Source organism: Oryctolagus cuniculus, chromosome 15, assembly GCF_964237555.1.
Source record: "Oryctolagus cuniculus chromosome 15, mOryCun1.1, whole genome shotgun sequence".
Lineage (NCBI taxonomy): Eukaryota > Metazoa > Chordata > Mammalia > Lagomorpha > Leporidae > Oryctolagus > Oryctolagus cuniculus.
The window spans coordinates 27,249,808-27,273,526 of record NC_091446.1 but is presented as its reverse complement, the minus strand read 5'-3'; the positions used below and the strand labels follow the sequence as shown (position 1 = coordinate 27,273,526).

Genomic DNA, 23,719 nt, shown 5'->3' with positions numbered 1-23,719 from the left:
CGGTGCCTGATTGGCCAGGAGGAGGGGCGTGGGCGGGCGAGAAGGCGGTCCCTTGGCCCTGGCAGGCGGAGCACCCTGGCCCGGCTTGCAGCGGCTGGCTACATCTGGCGGCGGCTGTGTCAGGCATCCCTCTTGCGGCCAGGTAAAGGGTCTTGAGCGGAGGCTGCCCAGCGGTTTGCAGTCGCCACGTCCCGGGAGGGCTGGGAGTTCTGTCCTGACTCCGCCTGCGCTGGGCTGGGGTGGGGGCTAGACTTCTACCTGCAGAAGCCACGTGGTTCAAGGAGTGGCCTAGAGCTGCTCGCAGATGCCACTGCTCGGATTCTAGCTGCCATGGAGCGCCGGGCAGAAGGGTGGGGGTTAGGGGCTGTGCAGTCGTCTCCACAGGGAGTCCCTGCGGGTGAAGGTTCCTGGTCGGAGGGCCGGGGGCAGCCTCCTGACCGCTCTAAACCCCGAGCTGGGACCTGGAGGCAAAAACGGGCCTGCACTTCCCTTCAGGGGGCAGAGAGACGGGTTCTGGGTGAGCTGGGAAGCGCCGCCCCCACCCCGTCCGTGTAAGTCTCAGCACGTGCATTAGTGGTAGGCCCGCATCTCGGCACACTGCGGTGGACAGTCTGCCCTCATGGAAATGTCGCCTTTCCTAGAGAACTGCTTTTCACCGCACAACTCCAGAAATTGATTGTTGCAGATGGCGAGTTTGGACTTGGACCGACTTGGACACACTTGTTTACTTTGCTCCTAAACACAGTTGTTCAGGTGGGAGGGACACATCACAGATGGAAACCAAGAGCTTTTGGAGAGCTGATAAAGTCTGGGGGCAAATGATACATCTGGAAGCTTGCTAATGTGCGTGTGTGTGCCTGTGACCTCAGCGGTTTCTAGTGAGGGTAATGTGAATTATGAATATTATCTGTCAGATGCATAGAGCATTGCCTGCCGCAAAGGAAGCACTATCTAAGGGCTTACTTTGCTCTTTTTTAAGAGAAAGAACACCTAACCATTGGTTCACTCCCAGAATGCGCAAGATGGCCCTGGGCTGATTGGAAGCCCAGAGCCAGGAACTCAATACAGGATTCCCACCTGGGAGCTAGCTGGAGTCGAAAGCCAGGGGCTATGGTGCATTGGGTTAAAGCCCCAGCTTGCAGTGCCGGCATCCCATATGGGTGCCGGTTCAAGTCCCGGCTGCTCCAATTCCAACCCAGCTCTCTGCTGTGGCCTGGGAAAGCAGTAGAAGATGGCCCAAGATCTTGGGCCCCTTCATCTGTGTGGGAGACCCAGAGGAAGCTCCTGGCTTTGGATCAGCTGCAGTCATTTGGGGAGTGAACCAGTGATGGAAGATCTCTCTCTCTCTCTATTTCTCTCTCTGGCTCTACCTCTCTCTGTAACTCTTTCAAATAAATAAAATAAAATCAAAAAGAAAGAAAGCCAGAGCTGGGAATTGAACCCATGCACTCTGATGTGGGATACAGGCATCCCAGCCTCTGAGCTAAGTGTCTGCCCTAGGGCTAGCTGTCAATAATTTCATCTAGGGTTTTGGACTTTTTTTCCCTACCAGCCGGATTCTATGTCTAGTTAAGATCATTAGAATGAAGATATTTTTCCTGAGTGGTCTTTAACTGTTTACACATTCAACTAGAGGTTGTTGTATTTTATTTATTTGTTTGTTTTATTTGAAAGCCAGAGAGAGAGAGAAGTCTTCCACCTGCTGATTCACTCTCCAAACACCCTTAACAGTTGGGGCTGGGCCAGGCTGAAGCCAGGAGCCTGGATTCAATCTAGGACCCCCATGTGAGTGACAGGCACCCAATTACCTGACCCATCCCCTGCTTCCTCCCAGACTGGACATTCGTAGGAAGCTGGAATTGGAAGCAGAGCCAGGACTTGAACTCAGGTTCTAATATGGAATGCAGGCATCCCGATGATGGTTTAACCCCAGTGGCAAATATCCACTCCCAAAGTATTTTTAAAACACCTGGGGCTTGGTGTTGTGGCGTACCAGCTAAAGCTGCCACCTACAACACCTGCATCCCATAATGGGCGCCATTGAAGTCCTGGCTGCCCCACTACTTATCCAGCTCCCTGCTAATGTGCCTGGGAAAGCAGAGGAAGATGGCCCAAGTGCTTGGGCCCCTTTCCCACATGGGAGACCCAGTGGAAGCTCAGGCTCCTGGCTTCATCCTGGCCTAGCCCCGGCTGTTGTGGCCATCTGGGGGAATGAACCAACAGATGAAAGATCTCTTTCTGTCTGTGTTTTCCTCTCTCTCTCGGTGTAAATATGACTTTCAAATAAATGAATCATTTTTTAAAAATCAGCTACGCGCATACCAGCTTTAGATTTTTGGAGCAAAGACGCAGTTCAGAACCTTGACCCAGGAGGTGCCAGATGAATGAGTGCTTTGGGGCATGCACCCCTATGATCCATCATTTTTAGGTGGCTGGCTCTTTTGTGAGAAAAGCGAGGCAGGTTTCTTTCAGGTTGTCAGGCGCCTAACATCACAGCAGCCTGGAGTCAGGTGAGTGTTGGCTAACATTCCTGGACCCACTCTCATGTCCATTGGGTTCTAGGAAACCGTGATAGGAATCTTCATCCATCTCAGTCAGTGGCCTTTGGTCTGACTTCAGAGTCTGGCAGCCTCGCGCCTATAAAGACATCGTGGGTCCCCATGCCCTTCAGCTGTGACCTTCTCCAGTGCTGCAGGGCAGATATTAGTCAATCTTTGTTTTCATTTCCACCGTGTTCCTAGTGGAACTGTAATGCAACAGAAGTAGGGCTGTCTGGGACACGATGGTAGCCTTTTCTTCCTTCCTCGCTCCCTCCCTCCCTCCCTCCCCTCTCTCTTTCTTTATTTCAAGATTTTTTAATTTTATTTGAAAGGCAGAGTTACAGAGATCAGAGGCACAGAGAGAGAGAGAGAGAGAGAGAGAGGGAGAGGTCTTCCATCTGCTGGTTCATTCCCCAGATGGCCATAAGGGCTGGAGCTGTGCTCATCTGAAGCCAGGAGCCAGGAGCTTCTTCTGGGTCTCCCACGCAGGTGCAGGGACCCAAGGACTTGGGCCATCTTCCACTGCTTTCCTAGGCCATAGCAGAGAGCTGGATTGGAAGTGGAGCAGCCAGGACCTGAGCTGGCGGCCATATGGGATGCCAGCACTGCAGACAACAGCTTTACCTATTACGCCACAGCACCAGCCCCCTCTTTTTTTATTTTTTAAAAGATTTATTTTATTTATTTGAAAGACAGAGTTATAGAGAGACAGAGAGAGAGCGAGGTCTTCCATATGGTGGTTCACTCCCCAAATGGCTGCAATGGCTGGAGCTGAGCCAATCTGAAGCTAGGAGCCAGGAACTTCTTCTGGGTCTCCTACGTGGGTGCAGGGGCCCAAGGACTTGGGCCATCCTCTGCTGCTTTCCCAGGCACATTTGCAGGGAGCTGTATTGGAAGTGGAGCAGCTGGGACTTGAACCGGCATCCTTATGGGATGGCGAACCTTCAGGCCTGGGCATTAACCCACTGTGCCACAGCGCCGGCCCCAATGGTAGCCTTTTTTAGGGAAGGCTAGATGCGGCTTGTGCGGGAAGACGGAGGGAAACCGTGTAGGAGAACTTAGAGGCCACACGTGCCTTCGTACAGCAGGGTAGAATTTGCGGCTTCATGAAATAACCTGCTCTTCTTCTGAGCAAGGCAGTTCCCGAGTATGACTTCAGAGAGGAGCCAGGAGAACCCAGGCCTCTGCTGGAGGGCATCTCAGGCAGGCAGTAAACGTTTGTAGAGGGCATATGAGAGATGCAGCAGGGAACACTAGACTTGGTCCTGATGCCCGTGAACTTTACAGTCTGTCGGGGAGGCCAGGTAAATGAGTGACTGTAAATGGCAGGGAGCCGGCAGTGCTAACAGCCCAGCATGCTGCAAAGCTCCGGGTGCCAGAGTACTTATTGCAAGGACTTGGTGCCCTGCAGGAGTCAGAGAACTGTTCCCGTTGGCGGACAGCGGATGTTGGCGGGGGGGGGGCTGTTCCAGACAAATAATCGAGTTGTCTTTTTGGTCTTGTGGTTTGTATAAAATAAGGACTGTTCTGTTTCCATCCTGACCCCAGTAAGGAGGGCAAAGATTCTTGCATCATTTAGCAAATGATTATCGTGGTAGAACTTCCATGTGGGACAGTGGACTTTGCAATGCTGACTTGAGGTAGGTGTGTGTGTGTGTGTGTTGGGGGGGAGCATAGCATTTTGCTCGGTAGGCTGTCCCCAGCACCTGTGAGCCCAGGGTTGTGTAAGCCAAGGCAGAGTGACTTGCTGGTCAGCCAGACTCCCAGCTTCACATAGAGTCCAGGGAAGCCAATTCTTTACCTCTTCCCACTCCTGGTTCAGTTAGAACTGAGACCTATGCCTGAGTCTTTTTTTTTTTTTTTTTTTTTTAAGATTTATTGATTTATTTGAAAGGCAGAGTTACAGAGAAGCAGAGACAGAGAGAGAAAGAGAAAGAGAGAGAGATATATATCTTCTATCTGCTGGTTCACTCCCCAAATGGCTACAATGGCTAGGGATGAGCCAGGCCAAAGCCAGGAGCCAGGAGCCAGGATCCCCTTCCAGGTCTTCCAAGTGGGTGCAGCAGCCCAAGCACTTGGGCCGTCTTCTGCTGCTTTCCTAGGCACATTAGCAGGGACCTGGATCAGAAGTGGAACATCTGGGACCTGAATCGGTGCCCATGTGAGTTGCTGATGTCGCAGGTGGCAGCTTTACTTGCTGTGTCAAAGCACCAGCCCTGGTAAGTCCCTTTTAAGAAAAAAGAACTGGGGCTGGCATTGTAGTGTAGTAGGTAAGGTCGCTGCTTGTAGTGCCCACATCCCATATGGGTGCTGGTTTGAGTCCCTGCTGCTCCACTTCTGATCCTGTTCCCTGCTAATGTGCTAGGGGAAAGCAGCGGAAGATGGTCCAAGTCCTTGGGCCCCTGCACCCATGTGGGAGACCCAGTAGAAGCTCCTGACTCCTAGCTTTGGCCAGGCCAAGCCCCAGCCGTTACAGCCATTTGGGGAGTGAACCAGTGGCTAGAAGACCTCTCTCTTTCTCTCTCTGCCTTTGTCTCTGCTTCTCTGTAACTCTGCCTTTCAAATAAATAAATAAATCTAAAAAAAAAAGTGGCTTACCCTCATCATATAACTTCCTAAATTCCCTTCCACCCTAACTAAACATCTAAAAACTAGGAGTGTGTGTTTACCCTTAGTGCTTCAAATGCCCATCTTCGTTCCCAGTTCCAGCTCCTGACTCCAGCTTCCTGCCTATGAAGACCTTGGGAGTTGGCAGTGATGGTTCAAGTGCTTGGACTCCTGCCACTCACATGGGAGACCAGGATGGAGTTCTGGACTCCTAGCTTTAGCCTGACCCAACTCCAGCTCTTGCAGGTGTTTGGGGAGTGAACCAGTAGATGGAATCTCTGTATCTGTCTCTCTGACCCTGAAGTAGATAAGTGAGTAAATCTAGAAAGTGACCATGGCTGTCTCCCCACTCTCTTTGGCTTTTCTTTCTCATCTTTTGGGCCTTGTTTTTCTGAGCTTGCCTCATTTGTAGTGACTTCACAGATTCTGTTTAGTTTTGTTAGATTTATTTATTTGAAGGACAGAGCAATGGAGAGAAAGTGATCTTTCATCTGCTGTTTCATTTCCCGGATGGCCACAACAGCCAGGTGTGGGCCATGTAAAGCTAGTCTCCTAGTCTTCCATGTGCATGGCAGGGGTTCAAACACTTGGGCCATCCTCTGCTGCCTTCCCAGGTGCATTTGCAGGGAGCTGGATCAGAAGTGGAGCAGCCAGGACTCAAACTGTCACTCTGATATGGGATGTCACAAGGGGCAGATTAACCCATTGCACCACAGCACCTGCCCCACTTCCTCAGGGTTTGTCTTCAGAGCTCTACTCTTCCCGTTCTCACTGGAAAATACTACTTAATTACCTGATGCTGCTGACTCAGTTTTTTTACTTCCAACCCAGTCCTTTATACTTTCTTTCAAGTTAGAATATCCAGTTGGGGGCCAGTGAGGTGGCTTAGTTAATTAAGCCACTGCCTACAACACCAGCATCCCATATAGACACAAGTTTGAATCTTAATGGCTTCACTTTTTTTTCAAAGAAGAGGAGCAGCCGGGACTAGAACCGGCATCCATATGGGATGCCAGCACCCCAGGGCGTTAACCCACTACACCACTGCACTGGCCCCTATTTACTTATTTTCATTTTTAATAACTTTTTAACTTAAAAGGCAGAGAGACAGAGATCTTGTACTCACTGACTGACTTCCCAACACCAGCAACAGCTAAGGGCTGGGCCAGGTTGAAGTCAAGAGCCAGAACTCCTGGGTGAGCATTAGCAAAGCTGGGACTTGAATCTAGCATTCTGACATGGGATGTAGCCATCTCAAATGTCTTAACTGCTATGCCAAATGCCTGCCCCTGAGAAAATCTTTCATTATTTTATAAGATTTATTTATTTATTTGAGTCAGAGTTACACAGAGAGAGGAGAGGCAGAGAGAGAGAGAGAGAGAGAGAGAGAGAGAGAGAGAGAGGTCTTCTATCTGCTGGTTCACTCCCCAGATGGCCACAATGGCTTGAGCTGCGACAATCCAAAGCCAAGAGCCAGGAGTTTCCTCCGGGTCTCCCACGAAGGTGCAGGGGCCCAAGGACTAGGGCCAGGCTGTACTGCTTTCCCAGGCCACAGCAGAGAGCTGGATCGGAAGTGGAGCAGCCAGGACTTGAACTGGCGCCCATTTGGGATGCCGGCACCGCAGACGGCGGCTTTATCTGCTACGCCACAGCATTGGCTCCTGTTGTATAATTACTTATTTACTTATTTGGCAGAGAGAGAGGGAGGGAGAGAAATTGATCTTCCATCTACTGATTCCCCCTCCAAATAGCTACAATGGCTGCTGCTGCTCCAGGCCAAAGCCAGGAGCCCAAGCACTCGGGTCACCTTCTGCTGCTTTCCTAGGTTCATTAGCAGGGAGCTGGAGTGGAAGCAGAGTCACTGGGACTCAAATAGGTGCTCCAGCATGGGATGCCGGGTGCCACGGTAGTGGCTTGACTGGCTGCATCACAACACTGCCCGCTGAGAAAACCTTTAAATCAGGAACTTGCTATGCCACTGGGTGCTGTATCAGTGAGGGTTCGACCAGAGACGCAGAATCAGTAGATTGTGTCTATCTCCCTATTACACACATAAATCTAGAATGCACTCACTACAGGGACTTGGTGAACTGGCTTATGCAATCGTGGCAATGGACTGAGCAGGCCTGACAACAGCAGGGTGGGCAGCCAGGAAGAGACAGTCCTAGAGGGGAGGGGAGCTTCGCACGGGGTTGAGTCTCAGCCTTGGGGGGCTTGGCCCTCATTGAAAGGGCTTGCTTCTGTGTGAGTAAGCCAGGCCACCCAGCATAAGCTCCTTTTTGATTAACTTAACACCAACCAATTAGGGGGTTAATTATATCTGCAAAGGCCCTACACAGCAACACCTAGATTCATGTCTAAGGAATAAGGTACCTGTGTGCTGTACCCGGAAACACCCCAGAGAGGGAATCCTGGGAGTCTTGTTTGGCCTAACCACGGGGAAACATCACAAGTATGTAGAGTAAAACCCAGGGCTTCTCACTTGGGCAATGGGCACTGAGATAGAGCACAGAAACATAGGCTCTAAGAGATAACACAGTGAGCTTTATTTTCCTTCATTGAATTGCAGGTTCCTCGGAACTTTCTTAAATCAAACAGGCTGTCTACTGTCTCGAGCCCTTTCCAAACACTGTTCCCTGGCCAGATGTTTTTCCTTCCCCAACAGCCAGTGCTGGTTCAGGCCAAAGCCAGGAGCCAGGAGCTTCTTCCTGGTCTCCCATGTGAGTGTAAGGAACCAGGCACTTGGGCCATCTCCTGCTGCTTTCCCAGGTACATTAGCAGGGAGCTGGATCAGAAATGGAGCAGCTTGGGGCCGGTACTATGTCACAGCAGGTTAATGCCCTGGCCTGAAGCACCGGTATCCCATATGGGCGCCGGTTCTAGTCCTGGCTGCTCCACTTCCGATCCAGCTCTCTGCTCTGGCCTGGGAAAGCAGTAGAAGATGGTCCAAGTGCTTGGGCCCCTGCACGTGGGAGAGCTGGAAGAAGCTTCTGGCTCCTGGCTTCGGATCAGCGCATCTCCAGCCGTTGTGGCCATCTGGGGAGTGAACCAGCAGATGGAAGACCTCTCTCCTCTCTCGCCTCTCCTCTCTCTGTGTAACTCTGACTTTCAAATAAATAAATAAAATCCTTAAAAAAATAAGTAAATAAAGTAAAAAAATAAAATATCATATTAAAAGATTTTGATCCCTCCTCTGGGTGCATCTGGGTTCATTTAAGCCCACCTTTATTTTCTTTCTTTTTAAAAGATTTATTTATTTGAAAGACAGTGACAGAGGGAGAGACAGAGAGAGAGAAAGAGAGCGAGAAAGAAAGCGATATCCATCCGCTGATGCACTCTCCAAATGCTAGGCTAGGGCTAAGCCAAGCCACAAAAGTGGCAGGAACCCTAGTACTTGAGCCATTACCTACTGTCTCCCAAGTGCATTAGCAGGAAGCTGGATCATATGCATGGAGTAGCCAGGACTTGAACCAGGTACTCCTTTATGGGATATTAGCATCCCAAGTGGTGGCCCACCCTGCTGTACCAGAACACCTGCCCTGAGCCCTACCTCTTGCTTGGATTTTTTTGATTTTCTTCCATGTGGTCTCTTGGCATCTCATGAGGTCCTACCCCACCCTGTTTTTTCCTATATGATTGCCCAGGGTGTTCCTTCTAAGCTATGCATATACATCTCATCTTGTTACTGGTCTTTTTTTTTTTTTTTTTTTAAATATATGAAAAGCAGAGAGACACACACAGAGAGAGGCAAAGACAAACAGAGATCTCCCCCAAGTAGCTGGAGCTGGGCCAGGCTGAAGCCAGGAACCCAGAACTCAGTCTGAGTCTCTCACATGGATGGCAGAAACTCAGGTGCCATCATCTGCTGCTTCTGGGGGTGTGTTAGTAAGAAGCGGGATCAGAAGCAGATATTCGATTCCAGGCACTCTGATACGGGAATGCAGGTGTCATAAGCCACAGCTTAACCCACAGTACCACTTTACCTTCCCCATATCACCAATCTTCTTCTTCTTCTTTTTTTTTTTTTTTTTTTTTTTTGACAGGCAGAGTGGACAGTGAGAGAGACAGAGAGAAAGGTCTTCCTTTTGCCGTTGGTTCACCCTCCAATGGCCGCCGCGGCCGGTGCGCTGCGACCGGCACACCGCGCTGATCCGATGGCAGGAGCCAGGTACTTATCCTGGTCTCCCATGGGGTGCAGGGCCCAAGCACTTGGTCCATCCTCCACTGCCCTCCCGGGCCACAGCAGGGAGCCAGCCTGGAAGAGGGGCAACCGGGACAGAATCCGGTGCCCTGACCGGGACTAGAACCCGGTGTGCCGGCGCCGCAAGGCGAAGGATTAGCCTAGTGAGCCGCAGCACCGGCCACCAATCTTCTTAAAATCCTTTTATAACTCTCTGAGATTTTCAGACAAAAATTTTAAAAGTTTAACATTTTAAATTTTATATATGACTCCATTTTCTCTCCTCTATTAAGATATCATTTATATTTATTTATTTATTTATTTATTTTTTTACAGGCAGAGTTAGGCAGTGAGAGAGAGACAGAGAGAAAGGTCTTCCTTCCATTGGTTCATACCCCAAATGGCCGTTACGGCCGGCGCGCTGCGCCAATCTGAAGCCAGGAGCCAGGTGCTTCCTCTGGGTTCCCATGCGGGTGCAGGGCCCAAGCACTTGGGCCATCCTCCACTGCCTTCCTGGGCCACAGCAGAGAGCTGGACAGGAAGAGGAGCAACCGGGACAGAACCGGTGCTCCAACCAGGACTAGAACCCGGGGTGCCGGCGCCGCAGGCGGAGGATAAGCCTAGTGAGCTGCGGCGCCAGCCTATATATATATATTTTTTAAGGCTTATTGATTTTATTTGAAAGTCAGAGTTAGAGAGAGAGATCTGTCCACTGGTTTTCTCCCCAAATGGCTGCAACAGCCAGAGCTGGGCCAGGCCAAAGCCAGGAGCCAGGAGCTTCATCTGGGTCTTCCAGGTTTGCGCAGGGGCCAAGGACTTGGACCATCTTCTGCTGCTCCCCCAGGGGCACTAACAGGAAGCTGGATTGGAAATGGAGCAGCTGGGACACAAACTGGGGCCGTTATGGGATGCTGGCATCACAGGCAGTGGCTTAACTCACTTCACCACAACACCAGGCTCTCATTTATACTTTTGAAAACATTTTTTTAGTGTTTGCCTTAGAGTTTGCAATAGATGTTTACAAGTAATCCAAGTCCACTTTCACTAACACGTACCACTTGAGGGGCAGTGCAAGTACTTAGGGACATCCTCAGTTCCTCCCTTGCATCCTTTGTTTCGTTGCTGTCACTCATTTCCACCTCTCTGCTCTATTATCCATCTGTCCTTAGATTTGTTGTGCACTTTTTCCTTTGGAGTCCCTCGTGTCTTAGTCATGGTGATTTTAAATTCCAGGTCTGACAATTCCAATATCCCTGTCATACCTGAATCTGGCTTTGATGCTTGATCTGTTTTTTTTTTTTTTAATAATTTTTTAAAAGACTTATTTATTTGTTCAAGAGTTACAGATAAGCAGGAGGAGAGAAAGAGAGAGAGGTCTTCCATCTGCTGGTTCACTTCCCAGTTGGCTGCAATGGCCAGATCTGGGCCGATCCAAAGCCAGGAACCTGGAGCTTCTGTTGGGTCTCCCACACAGATGCGGGGCCCAAGCACTTGAACCATCTTCTGCCGCTTTCCCAGGCCATAAGCAGGGAGCTGGATCAGAAGTGGAGCAGATGGGACAGGAACCAGTGCCCATATGGGATGCCGGTGCCGCAGATGGAGGCTTAACCTACTACGCCACAGAGCTGGCCCCCGGTCTGTTTCTTCAGGCTGTGTTTTCTTTTGCCTTTTAGTAGGCCTTGTAATTTTTTGTTGCAGCCGGACGTGATGTACCCGGTGAGGGAAACTGAGGTAAATAGGCCTTGAGGGCGTTTATCCGGCCAGGATTTAGGCCACATTTGCTGGTTCGCTGTGTGCTGCCGCTACTGTTTCAAAGGCATCTGAGAGGGGCCCTGCTGTGCGGCGAGGTCAGGAGGGCACGCGTCCTACAGTCCTGTGATTAAGTCCCGGTCTCTACTGAGCCTGTGCCCCGGCACTTCCCCAGTGCTTCTCACTCTCCTCTCCCCGTAGGTGAGGCAGGAAGGCTAGAGGGCTGGGGTTCCCTTCCCCCAGATCAGTTAGGTTCTGCTAAAGCCCCGACTGGTTAGGCTCTGATACAATATTTCCTTTGAGGGTAGGCCTGGTTAAGAAGAGTGCTCTGGGTGTATTTATTTTATTTTTAAAGATTTACTTATTTATTTGAAAGGCAGAGTTATAGAGAGGCAGAGAGAGAGAGAGAGAGGTCTTCCATCTGCTGGTTCACTCCCCAAATGGCTGTAACAGCCAGGGCTGGGCGGATCTGGAGCCAGGACCAGGAGCTTCTTCTGGGTCTCCCACATAGGTGCAGGACTTAGGCCATCTTCTACTGCTTTCCCAGGCCATGATAGAGAGATGGATTGGAATTGAGTAGCTGGGACTCGAACTGGCACCCATATGGGATGCCAGCACCACAGGCGGCAGCTTTACCTGCTATGCCATAGTGCTGGCTCCTGTATTTATTTTATAAAAGATTTATTCATTTGAAATGCAGAGCAGCAGAGAGACAGAGAGAGAGAGAGAGACAGAGAAAGAGAGAATCTTCCGTCTGCTGGTTGACTCCCCAAATGCTTGAAACAGTCAGGGCTGGGCTAAACCACAGCTAGGAACTAGGAGCTCCATCCAGGACTCCCTCATGGGTGCAGGGGCCCAAACACTTGGGCCATCTTCCACTGCTTTTCCAGGCTCATTAGCGGGGAGCTGGATTGGAAGTGGAGCAGCTGGGACTTGAACCGGCGCTCCCCTATGTGATGCAGGCATCACAAGCTGCAACTTAAGCCGCTGTGCCACAACGCTGGCCCTCTGGACGTATTTAAAAATGGCTATGTTCCCCGTCTCTGCCAAGGCATCAGGGACTATCATATATTACATATACTGCTTTTATTCCCCAGACAGACCCTGAGCTCCGCAAGAACAGCCTTGGGACGCTTTTCCTAGTTATCCCAGTGTCGTGCAGCACAGGCCTGGTTGGCAGCAGGCGCTCGGGAAACACGAGTTGACACCCCGGCTCAGCCTGGAGAGCTGCGCCGGGAGACGCCTGTGGCTGGGGAAGTAGGCAGCCCAGAGCAGTGGAGCAGGGGCAGGCTTTGGCTGGGGGGTAAGCCCCTTCTTTCTCCATCCCTTCCGTCCTCAGTCTCGTGGGTGAGCACCATGAAGGCTGACCTGTCCGGCTTTAATATCGACGCCCCCCGCTGGGACCAGGGCACTTTCTTGGGAAGGGTGAAGCACTTCTTCAACATCACGGACCCCCGCACCATCTTCGTACCAGAGCGGGAGCTGGACTGGGCCAAGGCAACAGTGGAAAAGAGCAGGTGAGTGATCAAGGGAGAGGAGCGGGAGGCGGTGGGTGACACTGATGGGGTCCTCCAGGGAGGCGGCGGCGGCTGCGGGTGAGCGAATAGACAGAGATCTCGGGCGTGGGTCAGGCCGGCAGTAACCCCCTGCTGTCTTTGGGGGAAAGGTTGGGGGTCATGCCCCCAGGCACCCAGGTGGAGCAGCTGCTGTATGCCAAAAAGCTGTACGACTCGGCCTTCCACCCCGACACGGGGGAGAAGATGAACGTCATCGGGCGGATGTCCTTCCAGGTCCCTGGCGGCATGATCATCACAGGCTTCATGCTGCAGTTCTACAGGTGGGTCCGAGAGCAAGGCGGTGGCAGGTGCATCTGCCTGGGGCTGCAAGATGGGGAGCTGTGTTAGGATGATGATGGATACTGGGAACCGCGCTGAGTTCTTTGCGTGCATTGCCTCATCCCACCCTCTGAACACCCTGACACACACACGCCTCTATCAGCTCCATGTCACGCATAAAGAACAGAGAAACTTGTCCAAGGAGATGTGGGCGCCTGGATCCTAACCGAAGCAGTCCGCTCCCGAGCACTCAACAAGCCAGCTCTCCCGATCCCTGCTTTAAAGAGTTCTTCTCCTACAGTGCAATTTAACTATTTTTATTTATTTTTTTGACAGGCAGAGTGGACAGTGAGAGAGAGAGACAGAAAGAAAGGTCTTCCTTTTGCCGTTGGTTCACCCTCCAATGGCCGCCACGGCCGGCGCGCTGCGGCCGGTGCACCGCGCTGATCCGATGGCAGGAGCCAGGTGCTTCTCCTGGTCTCCCATGGGGTGCAGGGCCCAAGCACTTGGGCCATCCTCCACTGCACTCCCTGGCCACAGCAGAGAGCTGGCCTGGAAGAGGGGCAACCGGGACAGAATCTGGCGCCCCGACTGGGACTAGAACCCGGTGTGCTGGCGCTGCAAGGCGGAGGATTAGCCTAGTGAGCCTCGGCGCCGGCCTTTTTTTTTTTTTTTTATCAGTAACATCCCAATAAAAAATGCAAAGAGCCTTTTCCTCATCCCAGCTGGGGGGAGGATGCCCTCTGTGTGGAGCTGCTGGATGTGTGACTCCCCTGCAGCCCGGCCGCCTCCTGCCCCTGTGTCTGCTCACTTATGGAGCTGAGCCCGGGGCCTGGTGTTGGAAGTGTGCACCAGTTTCACTGAGGAGCCCAAAAGTAAGGGCTAGACTAGGGGAGCAGGGAGCGCTGAGTGACTCCCTCTGTCTCTGGAGGGGCAGTGTAGTTCCAGAAAGTTCCAGGGGGGGAGTGGTCTCTTGCAGAGCAGGATCTTGCCATGGACGGGAGGAGGAGGGGCACTCCAGGCACGGGAGCTGCAGATAATGCGATTTGATGGGGGACCTCAGCCCTCCCTCCCTACGCCCCGTCCCTTCCTGGCCTCCCTTCCTGTTAGGACGATGCCGGCAGTGATCTTCTGGCAGTGGGTGAACCAGTCCTTCAATGCCTTAGTCAACTACACCAACAGGAATGCTGCTTGCCCCACATCTGTCAGGTAGGAGACCCGGGCCCCCAGCCATCCTCTTGTTTCCCCCTGGGGCAGCCCCTGGGGGCGGGCAGGAGAGGAAGGCGGCCTTTGCCAGGGGCTGGAAGCATTTTCTCAGGCTCCCTAGGAGAGTGTCTTCCTCACCCATTCAAAGTGCATCCACTCCTGCTTTCTACAAATGCTTCTTGACCGTAATGTGCCACGAGTGCTCTGGGTGCTGGTCCCTGTTCTGGTGGGGCTGAAGGTATTTTAAGAAATCAAGCATAGTGATCCTGGGTGAGGTTCACTGCCATTGAGGACAGTCTCGGGGTGACAGGACAGAGAGCAGTGAGGGGGCAGCCATCTGCAGAGATGGCATGTCAGCTGGAAGCTCGGAGCCCAGGGAGGGATCCCCAGGCAGGAGCTGCAGACTGCACAGGTTCTGGGGTGGGAAAGAGCTGGCATAAAGGCCAAGGGGGTGGGGACATTGTGAGTGAAGCGGGGAGGGTCCCAGAGGAGCCTGGGGGCAGATCACGTGGTTTTTAGGCCTGGAGCCGCCTCACCGGGCTTTGTCCTGGCCAGCAGGGCACCGAGTTCTGAACACCTCTCTCCTCCCCCAGGCAGATGGCCCTTGCCTACTTTACAGCTACAACCACCGCAGTGGCCACGGCTGTGGGCATGAACATGTTGACCAAGGTATGGTCTGGGGCTGCTGTGGGCCAGGTGGCCACTGGGGGGCAGCAAAGGCTAGGGGAAAATGGCAGGGCTGTCCCTGGTTGGGTCCTTCCTGGGCCTTTGTAGGGGTTTGGGACTCCCAGGCCGGATTTCCAGATCCATGGCAGTGGCCAGGTGTAAAGTCCTCTAATGATTTCTAGTCCCTAAACCCCTCTACCCCCAGCCTCCCAAGCCTGAACCACTCCCACTGTCCTTGCCTGGCAGAGAGCTCCACCCTTGGTGGGCCGCTGGGTGCCCTTTGCCGCCGTGGCTGCAGCCAACTGTGTCAACATCCCCATGATGCGCCAGCAGTGAGTACAGAGACCCCCTGCCCCCTGCACACCACCAGGTCGGCGGGGAAAGGGCACAAGACCAAGGCCGGGGGTGGATCCTGGGGACCAAGCTGGGGGGGCGGGAGAGCTACTCCCTGCGTTCCTGTGGTGTTGGTCCAAGGGGTGTGAGTGCCTTGGGCATCCTTTCTGGGGTGGTGGGTGGTGGGGGAGACAGGGCGGCCCTTCCAGTGAAACCATGGTCCAGTCGAGAACTCTGCCTGTGTCTCAACCCCGGGTGCCGGGCACTGGCTTGCAGAGGGTCTGTACCAAGGCTCTCTGAAGGAAGCCACAGGAGCAGGTGGATGCTTTCCAGGCGCCAGCACTGAGCTTTCCAGCAAAAAAGAGGGAGACACACATCTCCTGGGGCCTATTCCCTGACCAGAGAAAGCACAGGTGGTCCTCTGTTAGGAAGCTGTGCTGATGTGGTGGCCGTTACAAGTGCCACGCAGGGTGAACAGCGTCTACACATTTTCTTGGGGCTACTCACGGTGGAGATTGATCGCGGCCTGTCTCGGAGAGAGCACCCGCTCTGCCCGCCTTGTCTCCCTCCCCGCCACAGCGGCTCTTTGTCTGCAGATGGGTGCAGCCCAGCCACCACCCTGGTCTGAGGCGCGTGCCGTCCAGAGCAGGCCTGGGCGTAGCCGCAGAGTAGCTACTGTTTGTGGAGGGGTCGCTGTGTGTCCAGTGCCCCAGCAGCTGTTTTGCGGGCACCGTCTCGCTTCATCCTCACCAGATCCTAAGAAGGAGATACCAGGATGATCCCTGTTTAGGAGGGTGAAGGACCGTGCTGCAGGTCACACACACGTCCGGGACTCACCCTGGGCAGTCTGGGCCCAGGGCCAGCTCCCTTAGTCACTGCCCTTGATTGCTTCTGAGATACCTCTCACTGGAGGGCAGAAGGAAGGTCAGCAGGCCAGCTTGCGGGAGGCGGCTTCCTGGTGCTGGAAAGCCTTGGCTTTGGGCCCTTGTGAGTCACGTGGATGGCAGGCTTTAGCGCTCCGTCCCCCACGTCTAGCATCTCCTGTCTGTGTTTAGGGAACTCCTCCAGGGCATCTCCGTGAAGGACAGGAGCCACAATGAGGTCGGCCAGTCCCGGGTGAGCACAGGCCTCCCTCTGGGGTGGGAGGAGGGAATCCTGGCTCAGACTCTGTCGGCTCCGCAGTGAGCAAAGCAGGCCCAGGCGTGGTTAGAGGATTGAGGAGCCTTCTCTCTGAGCCTCTCCCGATTGTCCTTGAGTTTACCCCCCAGTTCTCTGTGCACAGCAGGCCTCTGATGACCTCGCTCTATCATTTCTGGTCTGGCTGGGTGGGAGAGGGTTGGGTGAGGGTCCCATCCCCTTCACCACCTCAGACTTGGCCATGACCCTGACCTAGCCCTGCAGTGCACTAGATACGTTGTTCCTGACAGCTCGCTCCTTCCCGTCCTCAGAGAGCTGCGGCAGTGGGCATCACCCAGGTGGTTATCTCCCGGATCACCATGGCAGCTCCTGGCATGAGTAAGACGGGGAAGTCTTTCCATCCCTGGGCACCTAGTGCAGGTCCCAGCCACACTCAGCCATGAGTGGGCGAGGGACCCCTGTCTCCACAGCTGTGCTTCTCACGCGGGCGTGCTGAAAGGCCTAGAACACCAGCGAACCGGAACTTTGGGGGAGAACGTTCTTTTCATTGGTGTGCTAGAGAGACAGTGGGAGAGGGAGTAGACGCCCTGCCTTGGTTTGCTTCTCACAGGGGTGTATTCCAGAGGGTGTGCCCACAGGTGGCTTTGAGCTTTGGGAAGGACACTTTGGGCCTGATGGCACATGTCCCATGATTATTGCAGGTTACAGGTGTGCACAGTGGGGGGTTTGGAAGCACTGCGCTGGGACTTGGGGGGACAGGCTGAGGGTGACCGTGCCTATGCAGTCTTCCATTCTTCCAAATGAAAGGGGTTTTCTGGGGCTTCTAGGGGAGGGGAGAATCACTCAGCCCTGATGTGGCTTCACAAGGGCTCTTGGGGAGAGTGTACAGTCCTCCCTAGCTGCTCATGGTCTCTTCCAGTCTTGCTGCCAATTGTCATGCAGAGGCTGGAGAAGCTGCATTTCATGAAGGTAAATGGGGTCTCCCTTTGCATCTTCCCTGCCCAGAGGGGCCCCCTAAACCCCTGTACCTGGGACTCCTGACCTCCCTCCCTTCCCGCCAGCCAGCACCTCAAGCAGAGCCCATCCCAGTGCCTGCTGGCCTTCGGTCCTAGACATCATAGCAGGCTTCCCGACTGTTGCAGAGAGCAAGGAGAAAACCCTTGCCCCCACCTCAGGGCGGGGAGATCCCTGCCTCTGGGTTCCTGTAGCTGGCGGATCTGTGGCGGGACAGGCGCGGGGTTCACCTCAAGGTCTAGGAGTCCCACACGGGTCTCTCTTTTGTTTCTATGCAGAGAGTCAGGGTCCTGCACGCCCCATTGCAGGTCATGCTGTGCGGGTGCTTGTGAGTATCGTGCTCTGACGGTTTGGGTTCTGTGGTGGCTGGGGAACCTAGGTCCTGTCTTCTTGCAGCATTGGAGAACGTGTGCTCCTTTACCTGACTTTAAAAGCGGCCAAGCTCAGGAGTGGGCGTTTGGCCTAGTGATTAGGATGCCCATGTCCCATATTAGAGGGCCTGGGTTCTATACCCTCCTCCAGCCCTGACTCTAGCTTCCTGCCTTGGAGACCCTGGGAGGCAGTGGTGATGGCTCAAGTAATTGGGTTCCTGCCACCCACAAGGGAGACCTGCATTGAGTTCTAGGCTCCCAGCTTTGGACTGGCCCAACCTGGGCTGTTGTGGGCATTTGGGGAGTGAACCAATGCATGAAAGATCTCTTTCTGTTTCTCTCTTTCTCTCTCTGCCTCTCTGCCTCTCCAGTACATTTTAAAATATAAGCAATTTTGTAAATGGCCAAGCTCAGAATACCCGTGGCCCATTCGCAGAGTTCACACCCGTCTTTTGTAAAGGCACGCGGCTAGCGAGGCTGTGTGCACGCATTCCTGTGGAAAACAGAGTGATCTCCTGTCCCTCTGACCGCAAATCCGGACCTGTGTTAGAGAAGAGACAAGAGCGATGAGGTATAGCTCTGTCTGAGGCTGTCTGTCAGGCGTCCCAGCATTGCGAGCAGGAAGAAGCCGCAAGTCGCGTCGGCATCCTCAGGTGCCTGCCTCCGGCCGGACATGTTCCCAGCATGAATCACGCCCAGCGAGGCCGCGGGGCTAATGCTGACAGCAGTAACAGCTGGCATTGGTTCAGGGTCTTCTGCGTCCCTGCCGAGGGACTGCTTCGTGTCTGTAATTTCACTTAGCACTGTCTGCCCTGGCGGCATGTGTGTGTCCTGTTAGCATCTTCCACAAGTGACGAAACGGAGGCTTACGTTAAAAAAAAATTGCCCCGGGTGTATGGCTGGTAATTGGTGAGGCTGAGATTTGATCTTCAGTGCTCCAGCACCGCGCTGTACTAACTCCTGCTAATTGCCGGCCGGGCGCTTTACGGAGTCTCACCGACTCCTCCCGGTAGCCCTGCCCGGCGGGCACCGCTGCCCTTCCTCTGCTGGCTCGGAGGTTATTTGCTCAAGATTGAGTAGCTTGCAGGTGGCGAAGCTGGGATACAAAGGCAGGTCTGTTAGACTCCCACATCTTGTCATTTGCATCCCCAACTCAGGCCTGTCTCAGAACTTGCTGGAAATAACGATCGTGGAGTCCTTCCCCGGACCTCCTGAGTCAGCAGCACGGACCCACGAGCTCCTCCAGCCACCTGTGGGTGCCAAGAAGGTGCTTAGTCTCCACCCCTTGGTGGGTGCTAGCAGCCGAAGGAGCTGGGCTCTAGGATTCACGCCATCACCCCTCGCCCTGCATGTCTGCTGTGTGCTGTCGCTCCTGCCCCTCCTCCCTGCATTCTCTCTTCATCTGCTGGAACCTGGGGCTGTGGGATGGGAGTGGAGGGGGTTCTGGTTTTGTCCCCATAGCAGGATGAGTTTCCCAGCACTCAGAGGCCAGGGAAGGCATTGGAGGAAGGGGGCTCTGGGGCTACCTGGGAGGACAGGCCTGGTGCACAGGCATTGAGGGTGGGGTGTGAGGGGCCACGGGAGCCTTGGTTTTTGACACCTTGGTTTCTCTTTCCTCGCAGCCTCATCTTCATGGTGCCAGTGGCGTGTGGGCTCTTCCCGCAGGAATGGTATCAGCCTTTCACCGAACAGCCTGCCTGGGCGCGCCCTGACCTGCCTGCTGTCCAGGAGGGGAGAGGGAGGGGACAGCAGGGGCAGCGTTTGTCCAAGGCCAAGTGCCCAGCAGCTTAAGCTTGGGGCCTCTTAGCATGGGGAAGGGCCAACAGAAACAGATGGCCAGGGGCCAGAGGAGGCCAGAGGAGTGAGGGCTGCCCGGAGAGGAGCGGCAGCGGGAGGCATTCTCCCACTGCCACCGGGTTGGGAGGAAGGGCTCCCTAGCTGAAGCCGCTCTGTAAAGTTAAACAAGGGCCCTGGCACTTATTCTGACTTGGGTTTGCCAGAGGGTTGGCAACTTGAACCTCACCACTTGCTTTGCGTGTCCTTGTTGGGGTCGGTGGGTGGGAGGAAGGGGTGGGAAGCATCGGGCCAGGCACTGGAGGAGGAGGCCTGGCTTGATCAGATGCTGAGAGAGGCGCGGTCTCTGCTGCCTCAGCGCTCCTTCTCAGGACCAGTTCTGTGGTCACCTGCTAGACATGGTGTTCTGAGCACCGTGCTTGTCACCTTGTGGGAAGGCGAGAAATTTAAACCAGAGAGAATGGAGTTGGGCCTGAGTAGAGGTAAAAGCAACATATTGTGAGATCAATAACCGTTCTGACTGGACAAATCAGGAAGGTCTTCTTGGAGGTGGCGTTTGGGTCGGACTTTATCTGAGGATAACTCGCTGCTTATCCCAACTAGCACGCGCATCACCTGCTTCTTGCTCTCGTTCCAGTGAATTGCCGGCTTCCTACCTGGAACCAGAGCTCCGAGACACCATCAAGGCCAAGTACGGAGAACTCATGCCTCACGTCTACTTTAATAAGGGTCTCTAAGCGCCCCACCCCAGCCAGGACCAGTGGAACCCCTGTTCACCGGCTCCACCTTAGCCACCGTTCCTCAGGCCTGCGGCTGGGGTGGTGGGTGGGAAGATGCCTCATGCAGGCACCTGGACTGTTGGACTCCTCTAGTGGGTACAGATGAAGAGGGGAGCAGAGACCCAAGCCCTCGCTCTGCTTTCTCCTTAACCCTCGGCCCCAGGAGACCAGCGCTGAGGCCCTCACAGGAAGTTGCTGGGCCTGAGGCAGGCAGTCAAGGAAGTCATGTGGAGAAATGAGGAAACTTCTAGGATTCTGGCTGCAGCCAGGCCTGGGGAAGAGCCTCAGGGCCTCCCTTCTTCCTCGTCCTCTCCCAAGTGATGGGACCACTCTCCCGGCCACTCCAGCCTGACGGAGGAGGCAGGGAGGACATCCGTGTCCACCTGGAGCCCACCGTCCTCGTGCTTCTCCCCGTCGCCCAGAGCCAGAGAGCCGCCTCGGGAGCGCTGCCCCGCCTGAGCCTGGCGGGCCCCCGCAGTTCGGGGCCGCGGGGTTCCATGGTGCGCCACGCCCTGTCCGTCGGCACTGACTGTTCCGTCTTAAAATCGTGCCTGAGTCTTTACTTGGCGTCTTTTCCCATTGCCGTGGAAGTTCTCATTCTTCACCGCCTCCGGCCTCTGTTATAAAAGATAAACCCACTCGCCGTGAGGGACAAGCACGGAGGGAAGCGTTCATCACACATTTCCGTGGGGGTCATTTCCTGGCTGCCTCCCTTCCTCAGAGAAAGACCACTGTGTCCGGATAGGAAGGGGAAGTTTTACTTGGACACCTCTAGGAGGACGTCGGCCAGGACCAAAGAGCCTCTCAGACCAGGCGCAGGGCGCAGCCGCTTCCCTTCTGCTGCCCCTGCGGGGTCGCTGGCGCTTACCTGGGGTCGGTGTGGGTGCGTTCTGTCTGGTAGGATCTGCTGGCTCTGTGCTGAGGACGTCACTGTGACCTGAATCAATCACTTGCGAGAGCATGGGAAACTGGTCCCCAGACCAAGTTAATAAAGCCTCCGTGGGAAGCGGGAGCTGGGCTTGCCTGGTGCTGGCTCCTCTGAGCCGAGGCTCTCAACTCTGAGGGGAACCTGTGCCTGCCTCGAGGCCGCTGTCTGCTTCCTTGATGAAGCGGAGGAATCTGCCTGTCCCAGAAGCGCCGGAGGTTTCCCAGAATGGGAGCAGGGCTCAGCGGACTGAGGCCCAGGGCTAACACCTGCTACCTGCTTTTGTCCACCTAGGATCTCAGTATTTGCATCCTGTTAAAAAGACTGGGAACGTGTGGCTGAGACTCTACATAGGTGATGTGCAAAGCCTGCGACATTTGCTCTGTGGCCCTTTACACAAAAGGCGTGCACACACAGTGCATCAGATTCACCCCAGGACCTGTTAGAACATGGGTCCCAGGGCCGGCCCCCGGGTGTCCCTGCCATAGGTCTTGGGGGAACCTGAGGATGTGCTTTTCTATTTCCTGGTGCAGATTTTTGTTGCAGCCCACACCTGGAGGAATTCTGCTCCAACAGGAAAGAGCCCCCTCCTTGATGGCAAGATCCTGGCTACAACTTGATCCACCTTTCCCCCACTGATTACAAAAATTGTAATCCACATATCATAAAGTTTATCTTTTATTTTTAAAAGAGATTTATTTATTTATTTTATTTTTTGGACAGGCAGAGCGGACAGTGAGAGAGAGAGACAGAGAGAAAGGTCTTCCTTTTCCCGTTGGTTCACCCCCACAATGGCCGCTGCGGCCGGCGCCGTGCTGATCCGAAGCCAGCCGGGTGCGTCCTCCTGGTCTCCCATGGGGTGCAGGGCCCAAGCACTTGGGCCATCCTCCACTGCACTCCTGGGCCACAGCAGAGAGCTGGCCTGGAAGAAGAGCAACCAGGACAGAATCCAGTGCCCCGACCGGGACTAGAACCTGTAGCGCCAGTGCCGCAGTTGGAGGATTAGCCTATTGAGCCGCGGCACCGGCCTATCTTTTATTTTTAAAAGAGATTTATTTATATATTTGAAAGAGTTACAGAGAGAGGGGGAGACAGGAGAGATCTTCAATCTGCTGGTTCACCTCCTGGATGGCCACAAAGGCCAGGCCTGGGCCAGGCTGAAGACAGGAGCCAGGAACTCTGTCCCAGTTTCCTGAGCTCAGGGGCCAGGCACTTGCGTCATCTTCCTCTGTTTCTCAGGCATATTAGCAGGGAGCTGGACGGGAAGGCAGAGCGGTCAGGAATCGGTACTCCAGCACGGGATACCAGCAACCCAGTGGCAGCTCAGCCCACTGCGCCACAAGGTCAGCCCCACACATGCAGCCTTTGTGTGTGGCTTCGTTCACTGGGTATTTTCCAGTCCATCCGTGTTGTAGCGTGTGCAATGTGGTTTTAGCTGGTGTCTGAGCAGAGGAGTCCGTTTGAGTAGCTTCCTACAATAGGAGACGCCTTTTGAAAGCGTTTGCTGTGACTGCTTTTCTGCCCCATTTTACAGCATCTCTGTCTTCTTTGAGGTGAATCCTGCGGAGTGTTGACAGGGAGGGGGCTAAGGTGACGAAAAGGCCCTGGTGTGGAAAGTGCTGATGCAGACTGCACAGTTTAATATTTGTCCTGTCGGCCGGAGCCACGGCTAACTAGGCTAATCCTCTGCCTTGTGGCGCCGGCACACCGCGTTCTAGTCCCATTTGGGGCGCCAGATTCTGTCCCAGTTGCTCCTCTTCCAGGCCAGCTCTCTGCTGTGGCCAGGGAGTGCAGTGGAGGATGGCCCAAGTGCTTGGGCCCTGCACCCCATGGGAGACCAGGAGAAGCACCTGGCTCCTGCCATCGGATCAGCGCGGTGCGCCGGCCGTGGCGGCCATTGGAGGGTGAACCAACAGCAAAAGAAGACCTTTCTCTTTGTCTCTCTCTCTCACTGTCCACTCTGCCTGTCAAAAAATAAATAAAAATAAAAATAAATAAAAAAATATTTGTCCTGTCTGGTAGCTCCCTCTCAGGTAAAAGGAGAGGGGGGGAAGTTCTGACAGAATCCTGTGTTTGCCAAAAATTGGGGTTTCCTGATATGATGATACTTGGCTTTTCTGTGCAGCACTTATAACTCCCTGAGGCCAGGATTGGGAGACCCTGTGCCGTGAAAATAGTTCGGCCCTTGCCTATCCTCTTTATTTCTCCCCAGGGGAGTTTGACTTGTGGGACCAATGGATTTCTGAGAATCCACAGATGGGCAGATACACTGGTCACCTCTTGTAGTCCTTGGGAATGCAGGATCAAGAGGCAAAACTGGGTACTGTGAAACTGGGACAAAATGGATTCCTTCACTCTTACCTGTTTTCCATTTTACCCACATTTAAGCTAAGGACAGCTCCCTTTGGGCTCAATTATGGGCTAGATTGGGCCAGGCTATAAATCCTTTTGGCAAGTTTTTGGTGGGAGAATTTGGTTGCTAGAGGCAGCTGGCTTTTCTGCCATGGTCTTCATTTGTCATTTACTTTACCAACATTTATTGAATTCATGGTTGACATCCCTGTTTGGGATGTTGTGGAGATA

At 53.9% G+C, this 23,719-nt stretch overlaps 1 protein-coding gene across 4 annotated transcripts; it reads left to right on the top strand.

The window, feature by feature from the left end:
• Nucleotides 1-7: 7 nt before the first annotated feature.
• Nucleotides 8-21,179, top strand: SFXN2 (sideroflexin 2). Of its 4 annotated transcripts, XR_011382300.1 has the most exons (14): nucleotides 8-142; nucleotides 12,416-12,593; nucleotides 12,743-12,913; nucleotides 14,022-14,120; nucleotides 14,711-14,786; nucleotides 15,030-15,115; nucleotides 16,172-16,232; nucleotides 16,565-16,631; nucleotides 17,173-17,222; nucleotides 17,546-17,595; nucleotides 18,010-18,209; nucleotides 18,796-18,905; nucleotides 19,261-19,308; nucleotides 20,070-21,179. XR_011382300.1 is itself a non-coding variant. In XM_002718583.5 (12 exons), the coding sequence occupies exons 2-12, from the start codon at nucleotides 12,433-12,435 to the stop codon at nucleotides 20,167-20,169; spliced, it is 969 nt and encodes a 322-aa protein (XP_002718629.2). In that variant the 5' UTR covers nucleotides 8-142; nucleotides 12,416-12,432; the 3' UTR covers nucleotides 20,170-21,179. The 4 variants fall into 4 exon arrangements, 2 of the variants coding, with proteins under 2 accessions (XP_002718629.2, XP_069913413.1); XR_011382299.1 differs by lacking the exon at nucleotides 18,010-18,209 and having other exon boundaries at nucleotides 20,070-20,159; XM_002718583.5 differs by lacking the exons at nucleotides 18,010-18,209; nucleotides 18,796-18,905.
• The last annotated feature ends 2,540 nt before the right edge of the window (nucleotides 21,180-23,719 follow it).